We start from the raw sequence: 19,695 nt of genomic DNA, 5'->3' as shown, positions 1-19,695 counted from the left end.
AGAGTTTCTCTGCTGGCCATGAACTGTGCTTTTCCTGGTTCACTTGAGGTTACCCATAAAATAGGCTGGCATGCAGCTCTCCGGCAAGGGATTCCTTGACGAATGCTGGGCTGGCCCGTGCTCAGTACTTCCCTCCTATGTCCAGTTCTTTCTAAGAAATTTGATGCTTCTCTGGAGGCTGGGAGGTGCCTATTCCACCCTGCCAACCTCCAGCCCAAGAAGGCCTCCTGAGCTTTTTAACATACCAGAATAGCGAAATGAGTCTCTCTAATTGGCCATTTAGATGCTAATTTGCTTCTCTTAGGCCTGTGCCAGATCAACCTGCCCCAGAAGTGAGTCAGAAAGAGCCTGCTGTCTTCATGAATTATTCACTTTGCACAACTGCACCTGCCTGGCTGGGGATCAGAAGGAAATAAGGCCAAAGTCTGATAAATAAAGGTACACCTTGGCAGGTGGAAGAGTGCTGGCTTTCCTCCCCGGCATCGTAGGGTGCTGGGGAGCCAGAAGACTGCTTTGCTTGGGCAAAACCTGGTTCTTGTATCAAGTTACCATATATCAAGTAGCCACACTAATAAGTGCCTCTCATTAATACAGGATTGTTGGTGCTGTATGTCAGTTTTCCTGTAGAGCTGATTTTATCTTCGCACTCCTAGGACTGGTGTGGACCTCCAGGGCATGGTATTTTATCAGCTCTTTAACGAGCTCTGTCTTTAAAGCAGCTAGACTTCTTGGCACTGCTGCTAGGATTGGGAAGCACTCTGGTGTATGGGAACCGTCTTTGTGTACCCCCAAACCTCATCCTCACTTTCTGAGCTGACTTTACGTGGTAATGACACCTCTCACTTTCTATGTGCTGTGGCTGGTTTCTGTTTAATTTAGGCTGGGCCAACCACATCCAAATACATGGTGCTGAATGAGGTTTTCCCTATTTTGCTGGCACTGCTACTGCTTAGATTAAGCTTTCATGGTGAGACAGACTGGAGAAAGTCTGTCTGGTTGGGTTCTGAAGTTGTCCCAAAGCTTGCCAAGGTTTTGCGATGTTTATTTGGACATTGTGCTTTCCTTGTCTCTGTTGGCCCAAGCTGCAGAGCTGCAAGTCAAGTCTGATTGTACTGAATTCCTTGTGTCGCCAGGCTCTCCATCTGCTGTTAAGGGCTTGTGCTGCTGTGGGGATTTGTTGCAGTAGGAAATGGCAAAAGGCTGTTTCTCAGCTGTGCCCCTGAGCGCCTGCCCAGCTCTCTCCCTTCCTGAGGGTGGGGAGCAGGAAGGGGATGGGGATCGCTCTGCTGTGCTTGTGCTTGTGCTTCCCGCCTGCTCAGCCCCTGTGAAATGTCGATGCAGGCTCCTTTTTGCTGGAAGGGCTGACAAACTGTTAGTTGTAGGTGTGGAGGGGCAGTTCTAAGTGGTTTGTGTGTGAGGAAAAACTTTTATAAAGCCCAGATTAGGGGTACCACATGTACAGCAGGCCCGGCTGTCCTCTGGCTCTGAGACTTGGCTGTATCTTGAAAGTCAAGTGTGTGTCTTCTGCCACACTTTTACAGCCCCAAGGGTTATTCAAAATAGACGTGTGCTTTGAAGTACAACTGTGGCAGTAGGATCTTTAAAACATGAGGGGAAGACTTGTGTCTGGACTAAATGGCCTTCCCCTGCCTGCTCACACTTGTCTCCCTGCTGCGCGACTAGTGTTGGGGAAGAAAAGGGACTGCCTGGTGGTGGGTGGGAGGCAGAAGCTGGGTTAACCTTATCTATCTCTGCTAGTCATTTATCCTCTGTCATAGCAACAAGAGCAAACACTCACTTAGTTGCTAAGGTTTCCCAGGGATAATGGGGTCTGGTGCATGGAGTAGAGAGTAATTACACTGCCTCTTGGAGGGAGTAGCAGCTAAAAGGATAAACAGGCCAGTGTGGTACCTGGTGCAAACTGGGAGTCCTGAGGGAGGTGACTTCCTCAAAGCAAGTGAGTTAATTACACCAGCACAGCTCAGCTTGGGAATTGGGAACTTGTCTCTGGCCAACTGTGTAATTTTTATTTTTTAAATGAAGTATTTAAAAAAAATAATTGCCTAGTTAATTTCCTATAAAAAACAAATTAATATAAACGCGAACTGCTTAGCTGAAATAACCAGGCAGATGAAAGCCGACTGGAGAGTTCCTTATGGGCCTGTGTAGGACATTTTTGTGTTTGTAGGGCTCTGAGGAATTAATGTTTTATGGGCACCTCTAATCAGCCCAGCTGCAGGAGGGCTTGTGCAGGCTGTGCTTTTGCTGCTGTGAGGAGCTGTTTGCTACCACAGTGGCTACCTCAATGTCAGCAAGACCCTTCGGTTTTAAATTTGATGTAGTCAAGGTATTTGAGGTGGAGGAGTGGGGAAGGGTCTTGATGTAGCAACATGATGCTAAAAGTGGCCATGAGCTGAAAAAGCAAGCTGATAAATTGGGGACAGAAGAATGCTAAGGGTGTTAAATACAGAGCAACAGCCTGGCTCGGGGAGTGCATGATCCAAGAATCTCTGGGGGCTGGGGGGGTGTTCTGGAAAAGTATTGCTGTGTTTTGCTCTGTTCTTATACTATTCTTCAAGCATCTGCTCTTGGAGCTGGTTGGATACCAGGTACTGTGCTCACTGGACCTTTGGCATGGCCTGTAACGACTGCTCTGTTAGTAAGGTTCCACATGTTCCACTAGCCCAGATTGCCCAAAGCCCCATCCACCCTGGCCTTGAACACTTCCATTCCTGGGCAACCTGTTCCAGTGTCTCACCACTCTCACATGGAGGAATTTCTTCCTTACACCTAATCTAAATCAACCCCCTTTCAGTTTAAAACCATTATCCCTTGTCCTCTTGTTACACTCCTGATAAAGCATCCCTCCCCAGCTTTCCTGCTTGTGAGATCCTGCTCACTTTGCTGTCTTGTGGTGACTCTGCAGGGATGTGGGGCCAAATCAGCAGCGTAACCCTGCCGCTGATCCCTTTGCTCAGACCCCACCAGAAGACTTCTCCCTCGCAGGCTGAAGTCCTGTTCTCAGGTGCCTTGTTCTCTGGCTGCGGAGTACAAGTCTCATCATGGAGGCAGCAGAAGCAGCGCTACGTCAGAGCTGCAGGCAGAGATGTGCTCAGTTATGCCTCCTCTGAAATGCTCCTGGCCCCATGCACAGGGCTGGCTCGCCGTGGGCAGCGCTCCTTCCTTGCAGCGCTCCCCTTCTGTGCCAAGGGCAGCCAGGTGGACTCGGATTTAATGAGGTTTTGTTTCACATGACTTCCTCCATCATAGGAAAGGAACAAACAGGTGGAGTGTTTTTAAAGCAGGTCATAGAGTATCGATAAGAGCTCCCTTTTAATTCTTAATTCAGGTAAAAAAGCAGAATCTGGGAAGTTTTCTTTCTGTACTTGTGCTTCCCCTTTATTCTGTATGCATCGTACTTGCAGCTAGGCCAAGAGCTGTGGATTTTTCTTGCTCTCTCACCTCTAGAGACTGGCTCCTTCTGCCCTTTGTTAGCTTGTTGAGAGAAGCAGAGGACCGGGAGGGGATGGCTCAGTGAGGTAGGTGCTAACTGGAGTATTTTTGAGAGAGAATGCAGGAGAGGCTGACTGCAAGAGAGGGATGTTTCACCACAGCCCGTAGAAGTGACTCCCCAGGCTGGCGTGATTTTTGCTATCTTGGTGTTTCTGATTAGGCTGATTCCACCGTACTTCTTGTCCTGTACAGAGATAAGAGGGAGGATGCTTCATGCCTTCTAGATTCTGGTACCATTTCTCTGTGGCGTTGTTCCCATGGCTGTGCAAGATATTCCTCCTTTCCCTCCAGCCCTGCTAGTGCTCCAGTTTCTGCCCCAGTAGACTGTGGCCTGCGTTCCCACGTCATTCTTGTTTCCTTCTCTGAGGTAGTTGTGTCAAACCACACTGGGCTTCTTTCAGAGGCAAAGGTGCAAAGCCACTTGCAATGCCAGTTTACATCAGAGGGAGCAGCAGATACCCAGTGCTGCCGAAAGAAAACGCTCCTGTCAATATTTTAGGGAATAATCTATTTGAAGACTGTTTTGGGATATGATGGATCTCTAGGCTGTGTTTCGTTTTGCTTCTCTCTTTGCAAATGCTGCTCAGGCAATGGTGGAGAACAGAAAGCGTATGCTGAGTAACAAGAGGCAAAAGAGCATGACGTTGCTTGGTTTTTTTCAGTCCTGCTGAGAAAAGTGCACTGTGGTACGAGGCTGGAGAATGTGTTTAGGTCTCTCCTGAGAATGAGCTGATGGGCTCTGTTGTGACTTGCCTTTGGCTCTGTTAGAGCAGGTAAAGCTCTTCAGAGGGGCAGATGTATCCACCACTGCTTTCCACTCCGAAAGCACAGCTGCTGGCAAAGCAAGCTCCTCTGCCCTGACCATGGTACGGGGCTCACCTCCACCTCTAGGTTTTGTGCTAAACATCCTGCAGCTGCCAAGCATCGGTGTGGTTGTGTGCGTTCAGCCTCGCCAGCGGACACTGAGTGTGTGGGCTGTGCAGTCCTTCAGGTGTGCGAGAGTGGGAGGGAAGAGTACATCGTATATCTGAAGAGTAATTTAATATATGCATTTGTGTGGGGGGCTATATGTGCATATAATCCTGTAGCAACACATCACAGACTTGGAAAATCCCAGGTTAGCCATTCTGTTTGGAGTTTCTCTCTGCTTTTAACACTGGCCCGGGGGCGGGAGCCTCCGTATTCTTTTGCTGGTAACGCTTGATTGCTCCCCTGCGTGTGAGCTGCTGTGGGACGTGTGCGGGGACTGCGTTCTCTCCTCGCTTGAGATCGTGAAGAAGATGAAAAGAGCAGGAGGTGTTCTGGGACAAAATGGAAATGCAAGCCCACGGCATGTATGGCACTGAGCAGAGCAGGGAAAGTAGTTGGTAAATTGAAGATGCCAGCGTTCAAGGATTTCTTCGAGGGACCATCCCTTTCAAAAGCAGTCACCTTAACTAATGTAGGAAGGGTTTTAAAAATTTTGTGTGACGCTTCTGTATGCCCTTGCTGTCTCAGCCCTCTTTGCCAGACCTCTGCTGCAGCCTCCCACCTCCTCTACGCCTCGCTTTGCTGTACAGTTGGACTGTGCTGCTGAGCATTATGCTCAATCGTTACGAGTCTTCACCCTTTTTATACATCGGTACCCCTGCACTGAAAGAAATCTGTGTTTCATGTGGAATTCCCCCTCTCCTGCCTATTGTCTTCAGACTCTCTCAAGAAATTGGATGGTCAAAGAGGAGGGAACTGGTCTGTTGTGACTGTTTTGGCTCTCAAGGCTGCGGTGGGGTTTGGCAGGAGATAGCTGTCAGTTCTCCAATACAGGTTAGCGTTTCTGTGCCGGCAGGTGAGTGCGGCGTGTGTGGCACATGTGAGCTCAGCGTAGGGAGGGGGAGATTGCTTTGCACAAGCTGCGTGCCTGGCTGGGTAAGAGGGCCAAGGCCGTGCAGGCTGTGATGCCTCTGAGCCTGGCACAGAGCAGCAAGTTCTGGGTGTGCAGACAGATAGCAAGCGTAGGTGCAGCACGCTGCGCCACGGGCACTGCTGGGGGAAGTGTGCTGTGGATTGAGACTGGAACATGTGTTTTCTTGGGAACTACCGCACAGTTGGCAGGTGATATACCTTGCCTGCTATAGTATCTGATTTGCGTTTGCCAAACAGCATTAAACACGTTATCTCTGCCCAGCAGGTATGGCTTCAAAGCTGGCAAGTGTCTGTTCTGGGGAAGGTAAGTATTAATACCTGGAAATTTATGCGTTAGGGCTCGTGAGACACTTGCTCTGCTGGAGAGCAAATCCAGCTGGAGAAAAGCTTGGAACATCAAGACTAGTTTTGCCTCCACTGAAATCTTTTGGCTGTGCCTGTCCCTTGGTGCTTTCTGTTCATCTGGGCTGCTGGTAGGACTCAGAACTGCTTAGTTGCAGAGTCTTTCTTGGGGCTGCATTTCTCCCACGAGTGCGTGGAAGCTCGCTCGTTGCCTCTGCTGATCGGTTCACTGGGGAATTGTCATTGAACACAAGGAATTAGTGGTGTGACCATGCTGGTTCCAGGAGCCACAGTAGGAGATCTGCTGCAAGAGGTGCTGTCTTAAACATCAGAGAATGCAAACAAGCTGCTATTGTAGGCTGTAGTTATAAATATCAAGCTATTATGGAGGCAGTTTTAATGAACGAAATGACTTGCCACTATTCATGCTGATTGTCGCGTGGGTTTTTGTTTGTTACCCCATTAAGAGGTAAAAAAAAGCAACTGTACCTTCTTTGTGTCCTTTAGAGTGGCTTGCTTTGTCAGTGCTGCAGCGCTGGGGCTCTAGAAGTGATGGGGCAGAGATTATTCTTACAAACAGGGCTTTTTTTCTAGTTTGAAATGAAAAATCAGAACTGACAAAGGGTCTCTAGCTTTTTTTTCAGAGTACCATAAAATCTAGACTTGCAGCCTTGCCTTCAAGGTATTTGAAGGTATTTATTGGCTTATATTTTATGAGGACGGTGGTGTTTTTATCGCTGTCTGTGGGTGAGAGTCTGTCTGCTTCCACCGTGTGCGGTGCCAGCAGATCACCTCTGTTTTGCTTGCCAGAAGAGCGGCCTGTCGGGATGGTTACTAAGGCTGTGCCAAGTGCTGCCCTGAGCTTTCTTGAGGGTGGAGTGGCGGCTGTGCTCAGTGCTGTGTTTGATTCTTACAGGTGTGATCCCTGCCTCTCCTCCCCAGCCTGGTGCCATGGCTGACACGATTTTTGGCAGCGGGACAGGCCAGTGGGTGTGCCCCAACGACCGGCAGCTGGCACTGCGTGCCAAGTGAGTCCTCACCAGCCTCCTCCTCTCCTTCCAGCCTCAGCTCTGGCCTGAATGGTCTCATGGAATCTGTGTGGAGCACTGACCTTGTCCACAGGGGTTTGCCTGTCACACAGACCCCTCTGTAACCCAGAAGTGTGCCTTTGGGGTGCGCTGGGAGCTTGCTAAGCTGGGGCTCGGTGCTTGGCTGCTGCTCGGAGCTGTCAGCCTGAGTGAAGTTTGCAGTGGGGCTGTGTGTGGTGGGAGGCCATCCCACCAGCCCTCCCCTGGGTGAAATCAGGGGCTCGGAAGCAGGCTTGTATCTCTGCAGCACCCTAAATATAATTGATAGCATCCCCCACCTGCCAGCATTCTTTTGTTTTAGGAACTTGTCATTTGATCTCATTTTCCCCTGAAGTTAAATTACTGCATAACCTAGACAAAAGGGATGGAGATGAGTCAAGCACTAGAATTGTTTCTTGGATGCTTTCCTTCTCTGGCAGCCAGCACCATGCCACTGCCACCTCTGCTCTTGTCTGAAACTCTGGGGTCAGCCTGCTGCAGAGTGTTAGAAAATAGGAGGTCACCCAGTGTCTGAGGGGTCTGCCTGACTGTGAACAGTGCACACCACTGCCACTTCTCCAGCCTTCACCTGAAAGCCTCATTATCAGCTGTGTCTGGTAGTGCCCTGCATTCTGCTAACAGCCCTGACTTTATCCAGTGACCTCTAAACCCCTACTGAATGGTAATTAATTGAGCTGTGAAAGCTCCCGCCCGTTCCCAAGTGAGCTAAGGAGATGTGTCAGCTGCTGTGTGTGAGGCACGGAGGGAAGTGACTTGCTGAAGTCCTTGTGCAGGGGCTTAGACCAAGGGAGGAAGCTGCCAAATTTTTATTTCCAAGCGTGCCTGGTGATTTGTGTGTTTGAACTGAGGACCTTAGAAACATGTGGTCTGGAGGGAGGAGGGTGCGGGTAATCCCTGTGTTCAGGAGTCTGTTGTTGGTGTTTGTGGTGTCTGGCATCAGCACCCATCTATGTAAGGGTACTCCCAAGATAGCCAGCCCTGGGTGCACTAGTTTGCCTTATGGGCAGAGTCAAACAGGAGCGAGGACATGAAGTGGTAAAATACAGACTGGAGCAGAAAGGGGAATGAGAGGGCAGACAGAGAGGCAGTGTAGCACTCTGCTGCTGGAGGAGTGACGTGGTGATCTGGTCACTGAGAAAGAGACTCCTGCTTTGGGCGTTAGCCAGGGAACAGACTTTTCTGATGCAAGGCTGATGTGGGCTCTGTGTTCCTGGCAGGTTGGGCCTGTGGGGCAGGGCAGGGATTTTGTGCTTTTCTTTCACAGCTTAATTCTTCCCTCCACCCCCTCCCACAGGCTCCAGACAGGCTGGTCGGTGCACACGTTCCAGACTGAGAAGCAGAGGAAGATGCAGGCTCTGAGCCCGCAGGAACTTGAGGTCATTCTGGAAGTCATCCGCAAGGCAGAGAAATTGGACATCACCGAGCAGCAGCGCATTGGGTACAGTCACATTCATTTGTCCCCTCCCCTCAGAAGGAAAGGTCAGCGCAGACAGAGGAGTGGCTCTCCTGGCTGCTTGCGCTCAGCCTCCATCAGTCAGAGCATCCCTTAGGTCAGTTATTTTCCCCTCCCATGTTGCTTGTTCGGAGGTGATGAACATTGGGAAGGATGTGATGTTTTCTTTCTCTCTCAAGCCTTTCTCGTGCTTTCTTTGAGCTTTTGGGTTTGCTGCGGTTGCAGCCACTGACACAGTCCCTGGTAAATGCAGCCTGTGCTGAGGCAGCTGCCCCAGTGGCTCTGGAAGAGGCTGGGGAAGGTGCTGAGCTGTGCAGCTGCACCCATGGCTAGCGGACAGTATGGCTTAGAAACCGCTGCTGGCAGCACAGCCCCATGGGATTTTGCCTGGAGCAATGAATGAGTTTATGTTCTAGTTGGCTGAGCCCTCTGGAAGGGGTTTGCTAGCTTGAATTACTTAATTTATGGGCATCCTTTTGCTGCTGCAGATTCCCATTTGCTTTCAGTCCTGCTGAGGGTCTGGCCTCAGCAGTGTCTGTGATCATCCCACACTGACTGCCTTCCCATTTCCCAGCAGTGTTTTGTCTTCATGAGACAGGAAACCCCAGTGAGTCCCAGCCCGTGTCCAGCAGGCCCAGCTTCGCTCTGTCCCTGTGCAGTGCACGTTAGTGAGTGCTAACGAGAACTGACAGTGATGTTTGTGTGATGTATGGGAGACCCCAGCAGCCCCAGAAGCGGCCAGCGAGCCCAAGGGACTGAGCGTTCCTGTGCAGTTGTTGGTGTAGCTGCAGAAAGCGTTAGTCTTGCTGTTCCTGTGCTGAAGCATTCTCTGAAATGCCGTCGTTGACTCCTGGGAGTTCTCTTGTGCTGAAGTCAAGGATCATAAATCCACTAATGATGGCTCAGCCTGGCTGTGCTGTCTGACCTCATCACCATAGGTAGTACCTCTTTCAAACAGACCTTACCTTCCTTTCAGTACGGGACTTGGTTGATGGGACATTAGCACTAATGAGAACGGGGTTGCATGGATGGCAGGATTGTGTTTCGTCCCTGAGCCTCATGCACACGCATGGCTGCAGCTGCTCGGTACCTCTGATAAATGGCCTGGCTGTTACTGTCGCCATCGACAAATGGATGCCTGAGGATTGCCAAGCAGTGATCTTATGACAGCAGCCTTGCTCTGCATGCTCTCCACATCCTGCATCCTAATTGCCTATCCTGCCTTTCTTCCCTTTCGTAGTCCTGCTGCTATGGACATTGTGCATACATATGTGCTTCCTGCCTTCCAAGCGGGCTGTCGAATGAAGCAGGGAGCAGTTACTGGCTTTCCTGTACTGCAGCTGGGCTCATTTTGGTCTGATGGCTTCAGTCTGGCCTTCTTGCTTCTAGTGGGATGTGGGCAAGTCATGTGCCAGCAGTGCTGTTTTCAGTGAGTATATGTAGAAATGGAGCAGGACTTGGCAAGTCTAACTCCTCTGCTCTTTTCTGGTGCTGTCTGACTTGCCCTGATCTGAGCCCTTAAGGCTTTTCCTGCTCAAGAGGCAGGAAATCAGTGTGCTGAGACTGCGTGGCCCCAGTGACAGTGAGCTTCTGAAGGGTATAGGATCAGCCCTTCTTGAGAGCCGTCTGCCCTGCACCCCCTAGCTGAGTCAGGCTTCTCGGTGGTATTCACAGTTTTGATTATTCTGGGATTGGTGAGTGTTGGTAGATTGATTTACAGGGGTTTGTATCCCCTGAAGAGAAGAGCAGCTGATAGGAAACATGGAGTGCAGAGACTGAAGGTACATACTGTCCCAGCAAGGGGCCCAGGACTGCACAGAAGCAGCAAAGGTAGGTGGAGCACAGGGCTGCAGGTTTCTGCCATGCCTCAGGACCGTGTGCTTTGACTTCCAAGGTGAGTGCTGTGACCTCTGATCTGCCTCTTCCCCCGCAGGCGCCTGGTGGAGCGGCTGGAGAACATGAGAAAGAACGTGATGGGGAACGGCCTCTCGCAGTGTCTGCTCTGCGGCGAACTGCTCGGGCTGCTGGGCACCACGTCGGTCTTTTGTCAGGATTGCAAAAAGGTGGGTTTGGTCACACAGCTTCCTGCCTGTCCCTGCTAGCAGATCTGTCTAGGAAAGGCCACCAAGCCTCTTGGAAGCTACATTGTTCTGCAGAGTTAGCTTATCTTCACCCCACTTGTCTAGGCCAGTGCTGTCAGACCATCGGGTTTTCTCTTGCACCCTGGTTATCTTATTCCTCAGGATCCTAAAGTGCTTAAACTGCATTTAGTGCTGAGATGGGGTGTGTCATCCCCCCCTGCATCTCCCACTCTGGATTTTCATTGTTGTTATTTTAATTATTTTTTTTTTTAATTTTTACAAAAAGAGACCCTTCTGGTTTGTCTTACAAAAGAGGTGTACACAAACCTGTACTAGAAAAAAACAACTTTTCCCAGAAGAAATGGGAAATAACTATGTATAAATATTCTCTCCGAGTTCTTCAAGCTTCAATTCCCACTGGATTTCCAGAGTGGGAGAAGGGACAGAAATATACAGCCATCAGAGGCAACTCCTAAGAGTCTGTGTGCTTTACTCTTATTTCCTGCAAGGTCTGCCCTTAGACCTTCAAGTAACGCCTCTCTTCAGAGGACTCAAGCCCATCTTCACGTTCCACACCGGTGTAAGGTGTAACCACTGACACACGCATTGGCCCGTGCGTCAGTGACTACCTGTGTTTGTATGTCATTGGCAGGACTGCACAGGTGCTGTTTGAAAGGCAGCATCAATTTTCAGGGAGGCTGCTGTTCTGTCAGCACCCTGGGGGACGACTGTTGCTTCCAGACTCTGCAGCCAAGGGGTTAATCTGTATTGCTGTGGAGATGATGATCTCCAAGGCAACCAACCACCTTATCCTCCCTCTGCTGGGAGGCTGCTTTCCCTGCACTTGAAGCCCATTTTTCCCTGGGGAGGTACCTCTGTAAGTGACTGTCTCAGCGTGTTGCCTGGGGAGAGGTGAGGGTACCTTCGGGGTGCAGGAGTGTGTCTTGACTTGCTGGTGGTAGGGTGGCAGGGAGCAGCCTGTGCTGACTCGTCCCTGGTGGCTACCGGAGCCAAGGAGACACTTGCCAGTGTCACCCGTCCTGTCACTGAGGAGATGTCCCGTGGAGCTCACAGGACACCGATGACTAAAACCTACTCCTTTACCCTACAGTGCTGGCACCTCTGTGGTGAAACAGCCATGTGGGCCATGATGGAGAACCTTTCGTGCTGGCACTGCTGGAGTTCATGAGATGCTGTTTTCATGCAGAGCAGGCTGCCAGGCTGGGCCTGCACTAGTCCACAGTTGGCTACAACCCTGCTGGGTTTAGAGGTCTTGTACGAGAGGAAGGGAGGTGGATGCCCCTTGCAGTCAGAACTGAGGTCCCAGCATCCCTCCATATCTGCTTGCTGGGCAGGGACATGCTGTGAGCTGTGCTGCCTTTGCTGTCGAGTGAGTTTCTCCACTGGATCCAATTTTCAGAAGTATAGAGTCACAAAATGATGTGGGTGGGAAGGGACCTTAAAGATCATCCAGTTCCAAACCCCCTGCCACAGGCAGGGACATTTTCCACTAGCCCAGGTTGTCCAAAGCCCCGTCCACCCTGGCCTTGAACACTTCTGTTTCCTGGACAACCTGTCCCTGTGTCTCACCACCCTCACATGGAGGAATTTCTTCCTTACACCTAATCTAAATCACCCCCCTTTCAGTTTAAAACCATTATCCCTTGTCCTCTTGCTACAGTCCCTGATAAAGAGTCCCTCACCAGATTTCCTGTGGCCAACTTTCAAGTGCTGGAAGTAGCTTGGCTTGGCTGAGGCCGCGGTTATGCAGAAGACTGCTTGTAAGGCAGTGACTGGGAAAGTAAATGCAAATCTTTGAACCCCTGGGTCCTAAGCCAGGGAGAAAGTCGCTTTTTAGGAAGAGGTGGGGAAGGAAGCAGCAGTAAGGTGCTGGGAAGTGAAAGGTCTGGTTTGAATGGGAGCTACAGGGCAGCTCTCCTGGAGAGGAGCACGGGCTCTGTGTGCTGGCAAAGGGCTGGATGGCGGACAGGAGGCAATTAGCTGCTTCCTGCATTTCAAGCATGTGCAATAACAGGATGTGCTGTTTTCCTGCCTTCTTCCCATGGTGGTTCTGTTCTCACCTTGTCCGAAGCCAGCTAGGTCACGTTGCCACAGTGCTTTCTAACCTCCTTCCTGTGAGCCCCGTACACTAATGAGGAGGCAAAAGCTGATTCAGACACTTCCCTGCTCTGTTGTGGGTAGTAACCCCCCCCCAGCTAGGGAGGCTGTGTGAGCCCAAGTCTCTGGGAGGGCCAGGACCAGAAAACCCCAGAGAAGGGCTGTTTGGTTTGGGTCTTTTTTTAATGGTTATTTCTTTTTTGTTTGGAGTCTGTTGGGCAGTTCAGGAGCATTCATATCCAGGTTGATTTAAGGTGAGACCCTATTTTCCAATGTGCATTTTGCAGCTGCTTTCCGCTTGGGTGCACTTTTCAGCTGCGTGCAAGCTCAGGATGATGCTGACTGGGTGCCCTGGGCTTCTCCCCTTCCTGCTTTTTAATGTTGTGAAGTGAAATCAGGGAACAGTCAACCCTTCGGCAGAGCACGTGAAGTGGACTGTTACTTTAAGTTTCTTGCCTCCCATCCAGGGTTATCCATCATTCGTGCAGTGCTGTATGCAATAAGCAATGGCTTGTCAGGGAATTATGGATTTTTAAAGTTCATATTTTTCTTGCTAGCGTGGCTCTGTTACCATCTCATTGCAGACTGATTCAATAACAGGAATTGTTGTAGTGGTGCATCTGAAATGTAGCAAAGAACTTAACCTTCAGCAAGTCCCTTCTGACGAATAGAGGTTCTGGGTTTCTTTTAGCCGCATGAATTTTCTAAGTTCCCCTTTCTGTTTTATGAAGAATGTTTTTAATATTAGTTTTTATTACCTTAGAAATAAATACATGATGGCAAGACAAAGATGTATGCAAATCCAGATGTGTTAGAAATAGCAGCAGTTAGACAAAGCATAATGTGTCATTTACCATGCGGAGGGTATCAGTATAATGTATAAGAGGTGAAGTACTGGTAGAAGAAAGTGCTTTATCTTGTATTTAATGAGGAATGGAGTTGCATTTAATGTCCTTGATTTATTTTTTTTTTTTATGTCGTCTTCTGAGGGGTTGTGAGTGATGCTCAATTTTCCAGCTAGTCTACAGAGAAGGGGAGGAGGAAAGCCCCGGTTTATGTTGGAACTTTCAAAATTTATGGGTAGAAATAAAATCGCTTGGAAACTTCCACTAGAGGGAGTGTTTGAATGTGCTATATGTGTGGGGATTGGGATCTTTGAGGGTATTTAAGATTGAGTTTCTCCCTCAGATTTTGGTCTGAGGGAGGGAGAATGTGGGGTAGGTCAGGTGGCGTCTGCAATCCCCCTCGGCTTGGATGACACCACGTTGAGTATTGGTGCACCAGACCCAATAGGTTGTACCTTGTTTCTCTGGGAGGATGAGGGCAAGGACAGAAACAGAGAGGTGGAGGGGAGCACCAACCTCTGTGGGGCTGCTGGTGCTGCCTCCTGCTTTCTGTGCAGCTTGATTCAGGGACAGACCAAAAGAGTTGGGTGTGTTTATTCATGCAGTGAAGCCATCACCTCAGGAAGTGTTGTTGATGTCACTAAGACCCGCGTCCCTGGACACAGACCTCCTGGCTCAGAGGAGGAGCAGTTTAGAGGGATTTGTAAAACCTTAGCTGGGGAGATTAAATTCACATGTCTCTCTAAGCAAGGTTTTGCTCTCCAGGGCCCTCTTGTGAGTGGCTTTTGCTCTGTGAGGATCAAAGAATTCATCCAATTTCTCATTCAAGCTGTAAGCCAAGCCTGATACACATCAGCTTCATTATATAATATTAGGTGATTCAGGTTGTAAATGGCTTGTAATGCCAGCGGAGACATGAAAGTTCCCTTGTGCAGCAATAGAGGCTGTGCGGTGCTATCAAGCATTCTGCTCAGGAAATGTGCACTTAGGCATGGTTGTACCCACTTCCTAAGCAGCCACAAATCAATAGCTGCCAAGCACATGCTGAAACGGAGGGGAAACCGTGGGGTTTAAGACTACGTATGCGAGGGAAGGGAGGAGAGGATTTCCAGTCTTGCACAAACTTGCTCTTGTTTTATACTTGCTGCTTTCCGTGCCACAGCGATTGAGTTTTATGATTTAGAAGAACTAAAAAAAAAAAAGCTCTGGAAACACACCTGTTGGTCGTGGGGTTTGATTTGCCCTGTCCAGTTCTCTTCTTGTCCTGCAGTCAAGGGCTGTGCTGTAGATTTGCCTTTGTCTCAAGTCCATATAGACGTCAAGCAGCTTCCTGCGATCAGTGGTTCTCCATGATAAATAAGAAAATTGTGCCATGTTTAGGGTTTTTTAAGGAAAGCAAAACAGAACTATTCTGACGGATGCTTCTTGACCTTCTCTTTCCCAAGGGCTATATGTTGTGGGGAGTTGCTAACGCCACTTTTTGTTTTGTTCCCCCCGCTCCTTGTTTCAGAAAGTTTGCACCAAGTGTGGAATAGAAACCTGTGGAGCCCAGAAACGTCCTCTTTGGTTGTGCAAGATCTGCAGTGAACAGAGAGAGGTAAAACACAGCTGTGGAGAGATGGGGCTCAGCAGCATGCGCCTACCTGCCCCAAGTCTGTGCTGAGTGTGCGTGGGCTCTTCCCTGTGGCTGGGCACTTGGAGGGGAGCTTGGGATGGGCTTTGGGAGGCTTGGCTGGAGGTCAGGCAGGCTCAGTGAATACACACAGTGGAGACAGCTTTGGTTTGTGAGGGGGTGGAGGGTAAAAAACACACCAGGCCCTGCAGCCTGTATGGCTTTGTGGAATTTTTCTAGTTATGGTAATAAAGAGACTATTGCGTTCTGCTGCCATGGTCTTTTTCTCCTAGCTCAGTGGCAAATAAACTTGGCTAACACTGGTTCTGTAATACAGCTGGAGAGATCTAGAGCATAGCTGCAATATTTGTCCCTCTAAAAATAACTAGGATTGCAGCTTTTAAGTCTGTTTTCCTCCCTGCCTGCAAAATCCTGTAACTTGCCAGTGTGTGAGACTTCTAATGCAGGTCTCTAAATTTTTATATCCTTCATCCTTAACTTTACACTGCAAGAAGTAATGGCCTGCCTCAATTCTTGTCTGCCAGCCAGCACCGCCAACATCAGGGCTCTCTGCTCTACAGTGAAGTGAAGTCAGTGAATTTGTTCTGTGATTACAGAAGGATTTTCACTTGTTCCCATCAGTTTATTTTGGGCTTTTGCTTGTGGTCCTTGGACATCAATTCAGTGCAGCTATTTCTGACCACTGCAACCAACTGTGAAACCTGGGTGCTCTGCTAAATCGATTTTTTGAAGTGTAATGAGAGCATTTGTGCAGGTGTTTGAGATGCTGAAGTTTTTTTATATTAGTTGTGGAAACTCAGTGTTGCTTCGGTTTTACATAGGAGGGGATTGCTTGTGTGGGAGCACTTGCAAAGTTCATCTTCAGATAAGATGAGGGGGTACATGGACACTGCCACCCTTTACCTTTTGAGCAGCAGTGTGGGGGTGAGCAGGGCAGGCACAGAGCGTTCCAGCTCTTTGGATGTTGCTGATCATTTGATACACTGAAGCATCCAGATGTTTTGAATTCCAAATGTTGGTCCCAAAAGGGAGAGTGAGGCAGGTCAAGATATTTTCTATGTCTGCGGGGAGATGGGTATGGGACTAAAATTGACTTTATTTCTTTTATTCTGTTCTTTCTATATTTTTCTCTCATCCCACACTGTATAATTTTTCTTATTTCTTATAAAAACAATGAGGAGCTGTGGTCACTGGACAGAATAATATTAACCTGTCCAGTAAGTGTTACATGTGGCCAGTGTACGAGGGTACAGTAACCTTCAGAGCTCACTGTCTCCGTGAAACCTGAGATACGGCCAAAGTGCTTCCCTAATGAAAATGGATGGAACTTTCCCCTCTTAGACTAACTAAAAAATAGCCTCATCTTACCTCCCAGCTCTAAGCTTCATCTTTAATTTTTTTTTTATTCTCATAAAGGTCGATTCAGGTCTGTCTCCTTCCTTGTTTGCAGTAGTGCTGGTGCTCTGGCCAGGAGAAGGTTGGAAGAGTCACAGTGTGGACACGCAGTCAGGCATCAAGTCATACATTCCCTCTGTCTTCCCACAAGCTCTGCTTTTTATTTTGGGGGAAGGCAGGGAAGCACTGAGAATTAGAAGCCTTGAGTCATGTCAGCCAGGGCAAGGAAGTTGAGGCAATATCGGAATAAATGCCTGGAAAGTGGCTTTGATAGGTCTTCCCTAAGAGACTGTGTGAGGAAGAGTCTCTTGGGCCTCATGCTGATGGCTGGTACTGGTGCAGTTCCTGAAGTGGGTTCAGGTGTCATGGTATTATAAGACATGCACTAAATTACCAGGGGTTTTTTTATGGTCTCGTGTTCATGACCAGTTCCTTGTTGTCTTCTGTTTCTGTGGTCTGGATCTGTCTTGTATTGCCATCTGCTCTGGACCAAACCCATTTGGCCATGCTCTTTCTTGAAGGTTATATGTGCTATCAGTGAGTGCAGATGGATGTTTGGGATCAGATATTCTCGTTTCTAACCTCTGAACCCCCTGCATGGTGAGTAAGTATCAGCCCCATTTTATTTCCTGGGATCCAGGCTGGGAGCTTCAGGAATGCACTGAAGCACTTTGGGTTGTGTGATGCTGTAGCAAACCAGTATCACCCTTCTTCTCTCCCCTTCTGAATGCACAGCGTGGCTGAGCAAGGTTCAACCCCTGCCAGCGAAACACATGCTTGAAGTAGGCTTATCCCAGGCCACTGAGCTCTGGCAGCACCTCCCAACTTGTCAGGCCCCTAAACCTGGCCAGCTCTAGTGGGCGAGTGTCTGATGCTGGTCCAGAGTGCCCCCCCAGCAGGAGTGATGAGGTGGTGTGTTTCCAAGCGAGGTGATTCCCTCCACATCAGCACTTTGATCGCCATCTAGTTTTCTGAACCACTGCTCAAGCTATTCGGGCATGATATTTGTGAAGCTCTGAACTCTGTCACTGAGAGACTGTCAGGCACTGAAGTGAGAAAGGGAGGTCGTTTGGAAACCTGGATGGACTAAGTGGTGTTGGCTAGGGTTAAGAAGTGTCACCGGGCTGGGACAAGAGGCTAGGACTAAAATTGTCCCCTTTAGCCTCTGCCATGCACTGAGTGAGCACAGGAGTCTTGTGGCCCAGCAGGATCTCAAGCCAGTATGGCCGGTTGGACATTCACACACACTAGCTAACGGCTACAGGGTGTGGCATTGATCATACATGCTAAAGCTTTCATCTCATCTTCCTTGTTATCATTTATCCCTGTAGGCTTGATTTAAGCTAGCATAAGTTTAGTGACACGTGGTAGTCATCTCCCCCTTTTGCTGTGTGGACAGAATCTGTGCTGGCTTCAGTTATGATTAAATTGTCCATAAGCCTGGGTCAAAATGAAGACCAAAGTAACAAGCTATTTGCTTACATCAGTCTTTCAGCTGGAGTTGAATGCTTGATGCCCATAGAGCCCTTTGGGAATCCCAGCCTCAGCCATTCAAAAGTGTTCTTTGCTGCTTTCTGTTTCCTTGAAAACCTCCACTGGGAAGGCTGTGCTGCATAGCAATGAGGAACAAGTTGCTCTGACACTGCCTTATTTCTGGAGAGTGGAGGTGATTAATGGATTCTGCCTGCGTCCCAATCATCCAGAAGCAAACCGGTGCGTTTGGCAGCACTCGAGCTGCCGAGTGTGATGTGTGCATGTGGGGTGAGGGTCTCCGAGCTGCCAGAGAGGCACCGGGAGGAACGTTCTGTGTTCTGGCATGGCAGGGATTTGACAGCCTGCGTGTTCCTGCTGGCAAAGGGAACATCCCCAAGGAGCAACAGATACTCCTGCATCTGAAGTGCATCTCTTCCTCCTGAAATAAGATAGACCTCATCTGCTTTAGGCCAGAACTGGCCTCTAGGAGATACCACTTGTTCCAGCTGTTTGCAGAAGTGTCTATTGAAAATCCCTTTTTCTTATTCCAGGATCCTGTGGGTGTTTTCCTTTGCAGTGTCTTCCGAGGGCAGTGGAATTAAAGCAGGAGTGGATCGTGTTTTATCGTTCCTGCAAGCAGGGGTAGAGGCAAGTTCAGTCAAGCTCACATTCACTTTGGAGGGCAAGAATTTCCCTCCCTTCTTCTCTCCTCCATGTGCTGCATTGCCTTTCTTGGCTTTGCATCTTGCATTGCCTTTCTGGAGACTGAGTGTGCAGGGCTGATGCTCCTTGGGGCAGTCCTGTTTCTGCGTGAGTATGAACTCCTGTGGCATGATCAGGGACGCTGATCCCCGATTGCACGGGTCTGCAGTGAGCCTGTTCGCTGACTTGGCAGCGAAGAGCAGTGACGCAACCACGGGCATGAGAGTGCAGGGCAGAAAGGGAGCAAGTCCTCCAGCAAAATGGGCTTATTGCAGTGACTGTCAGAGGAGCAAAACTGCCTGGGAGGAGCTGTGATGGGCCTGTGTACAGCTGGAATGATTCTCTGCTGCCAGGCCTCTGGCAGAGCACGTGAGCCTGATGAGAGCTGGGGCAGCAATGCCCATGTTAAATTAGTCACATGTGGCTGAAGTCAGCCTGTCACCTCCTGGCCTGAAGGGCAGATGGGACCTGGAGTGTTTTGTCAAATCCCTGCCCAGCCGTTTACCTCTCTGCACAGCCTTGTTTTGACTGTTATCACCAGGTTCTGCAAAGCACCTTCCTGAACTACCACTTTTTTTTTTTTTTTTTTTATCATCGTAATTAAAATCCTCTTGGAAGCGTTCACGCACATTTACATTTGAATTGACACATCCAAAATTGTAGTGATAATGAAAACAGTTTAAGTAGGGTGGGGGGAGATAGCTTTTTTTAAACCCCATTGAATATGAAAGAGAGTGTCAGCTATCAGGGACCTGTTAAAGTTTTAATTTGCCCCCTCTGCTGCACTTTCCCTTTAATTTCTTCTCCTTCACTAAACGGCATTTTCATGGCTGGATGCATTTCTTGGTTTATCACAATAAACCATACAGAGGAAGAAGATTACTGTGCTGGAGGAACAGAGTTGTCTCCTCCTCTTTTGCCCCCAGGGCTTCCCTTTTCACATATACACTCATACGATTTTGAACATTAAAACCCCACATAGCCCAGGGTTATTCCTGCTGGCATGCTGATTTCTTGGTGAGATACCATACTGATGGAGGGGAGTGTTTATTTTGGGTGACTCTGGATTGAATCAAAGTGATGTGCACCTGTTTGCAATTCAGAGAACTCATCAATAGCCCGCCATATTATTTTTGGGGGAGTGGTAGCA

At 49.1% G+C, this 19,695-nt stretch overlaps 1 protein-coding gene across 1 annotated transcript in view; it reads left to right on the top strand.

Moving 5' to 3' along the window:
* Positions 1-356: 356 nt before the first annotated feature.
* Positions 357-19,695, top strand: part of RPH3AL (rabphilin 3A like (without C2 domains)) — a 41,398-nt gene continuing 22,059 nt past the window's right edge. The window contains exons 1-5 of the mRNA XM_026861600.1: positions 357-438; positions 6,674-6,785; positions 8,140-8,283; positions 10,232-10,361; positions 14,853-14,939. Coding sequence (XP_026717401.1) covers positions 6,709-6,785; positions 8,140-8,283; positions 10,232-10,361; positions 14,853-14,939 — 438 coding nt within the window. The 5' untranslated portion in view covers positions 357-438; positions 6,674-6,708. The remainder of the gene's footprint in view (positions 439-6,673; positions 6,786-8,139; positions 8,284-10,231; positions 10,362-14,852; positions 14,940-19,695) is intronic.

The sequence above is a fragment of the Athene cunicularia genome (genome assembly GCF_003259725.1).
Source record: "Athene cunicularia isolate RWA chromosome 19 unlocalized genomic scaffold, athCun1 chr19_part1, whole genome shotgun sequence".
NCBI lineage: Eukaryota > Metazoa > Chordata > Aves > Strigiformes > Strigidae > Athene > Athene cunicularia.
The sequence above is the reverse complement of the archived record's forward strand: the minus strand, read 5'-3'. Positions and strand labels throughout refer to the sequence as shown.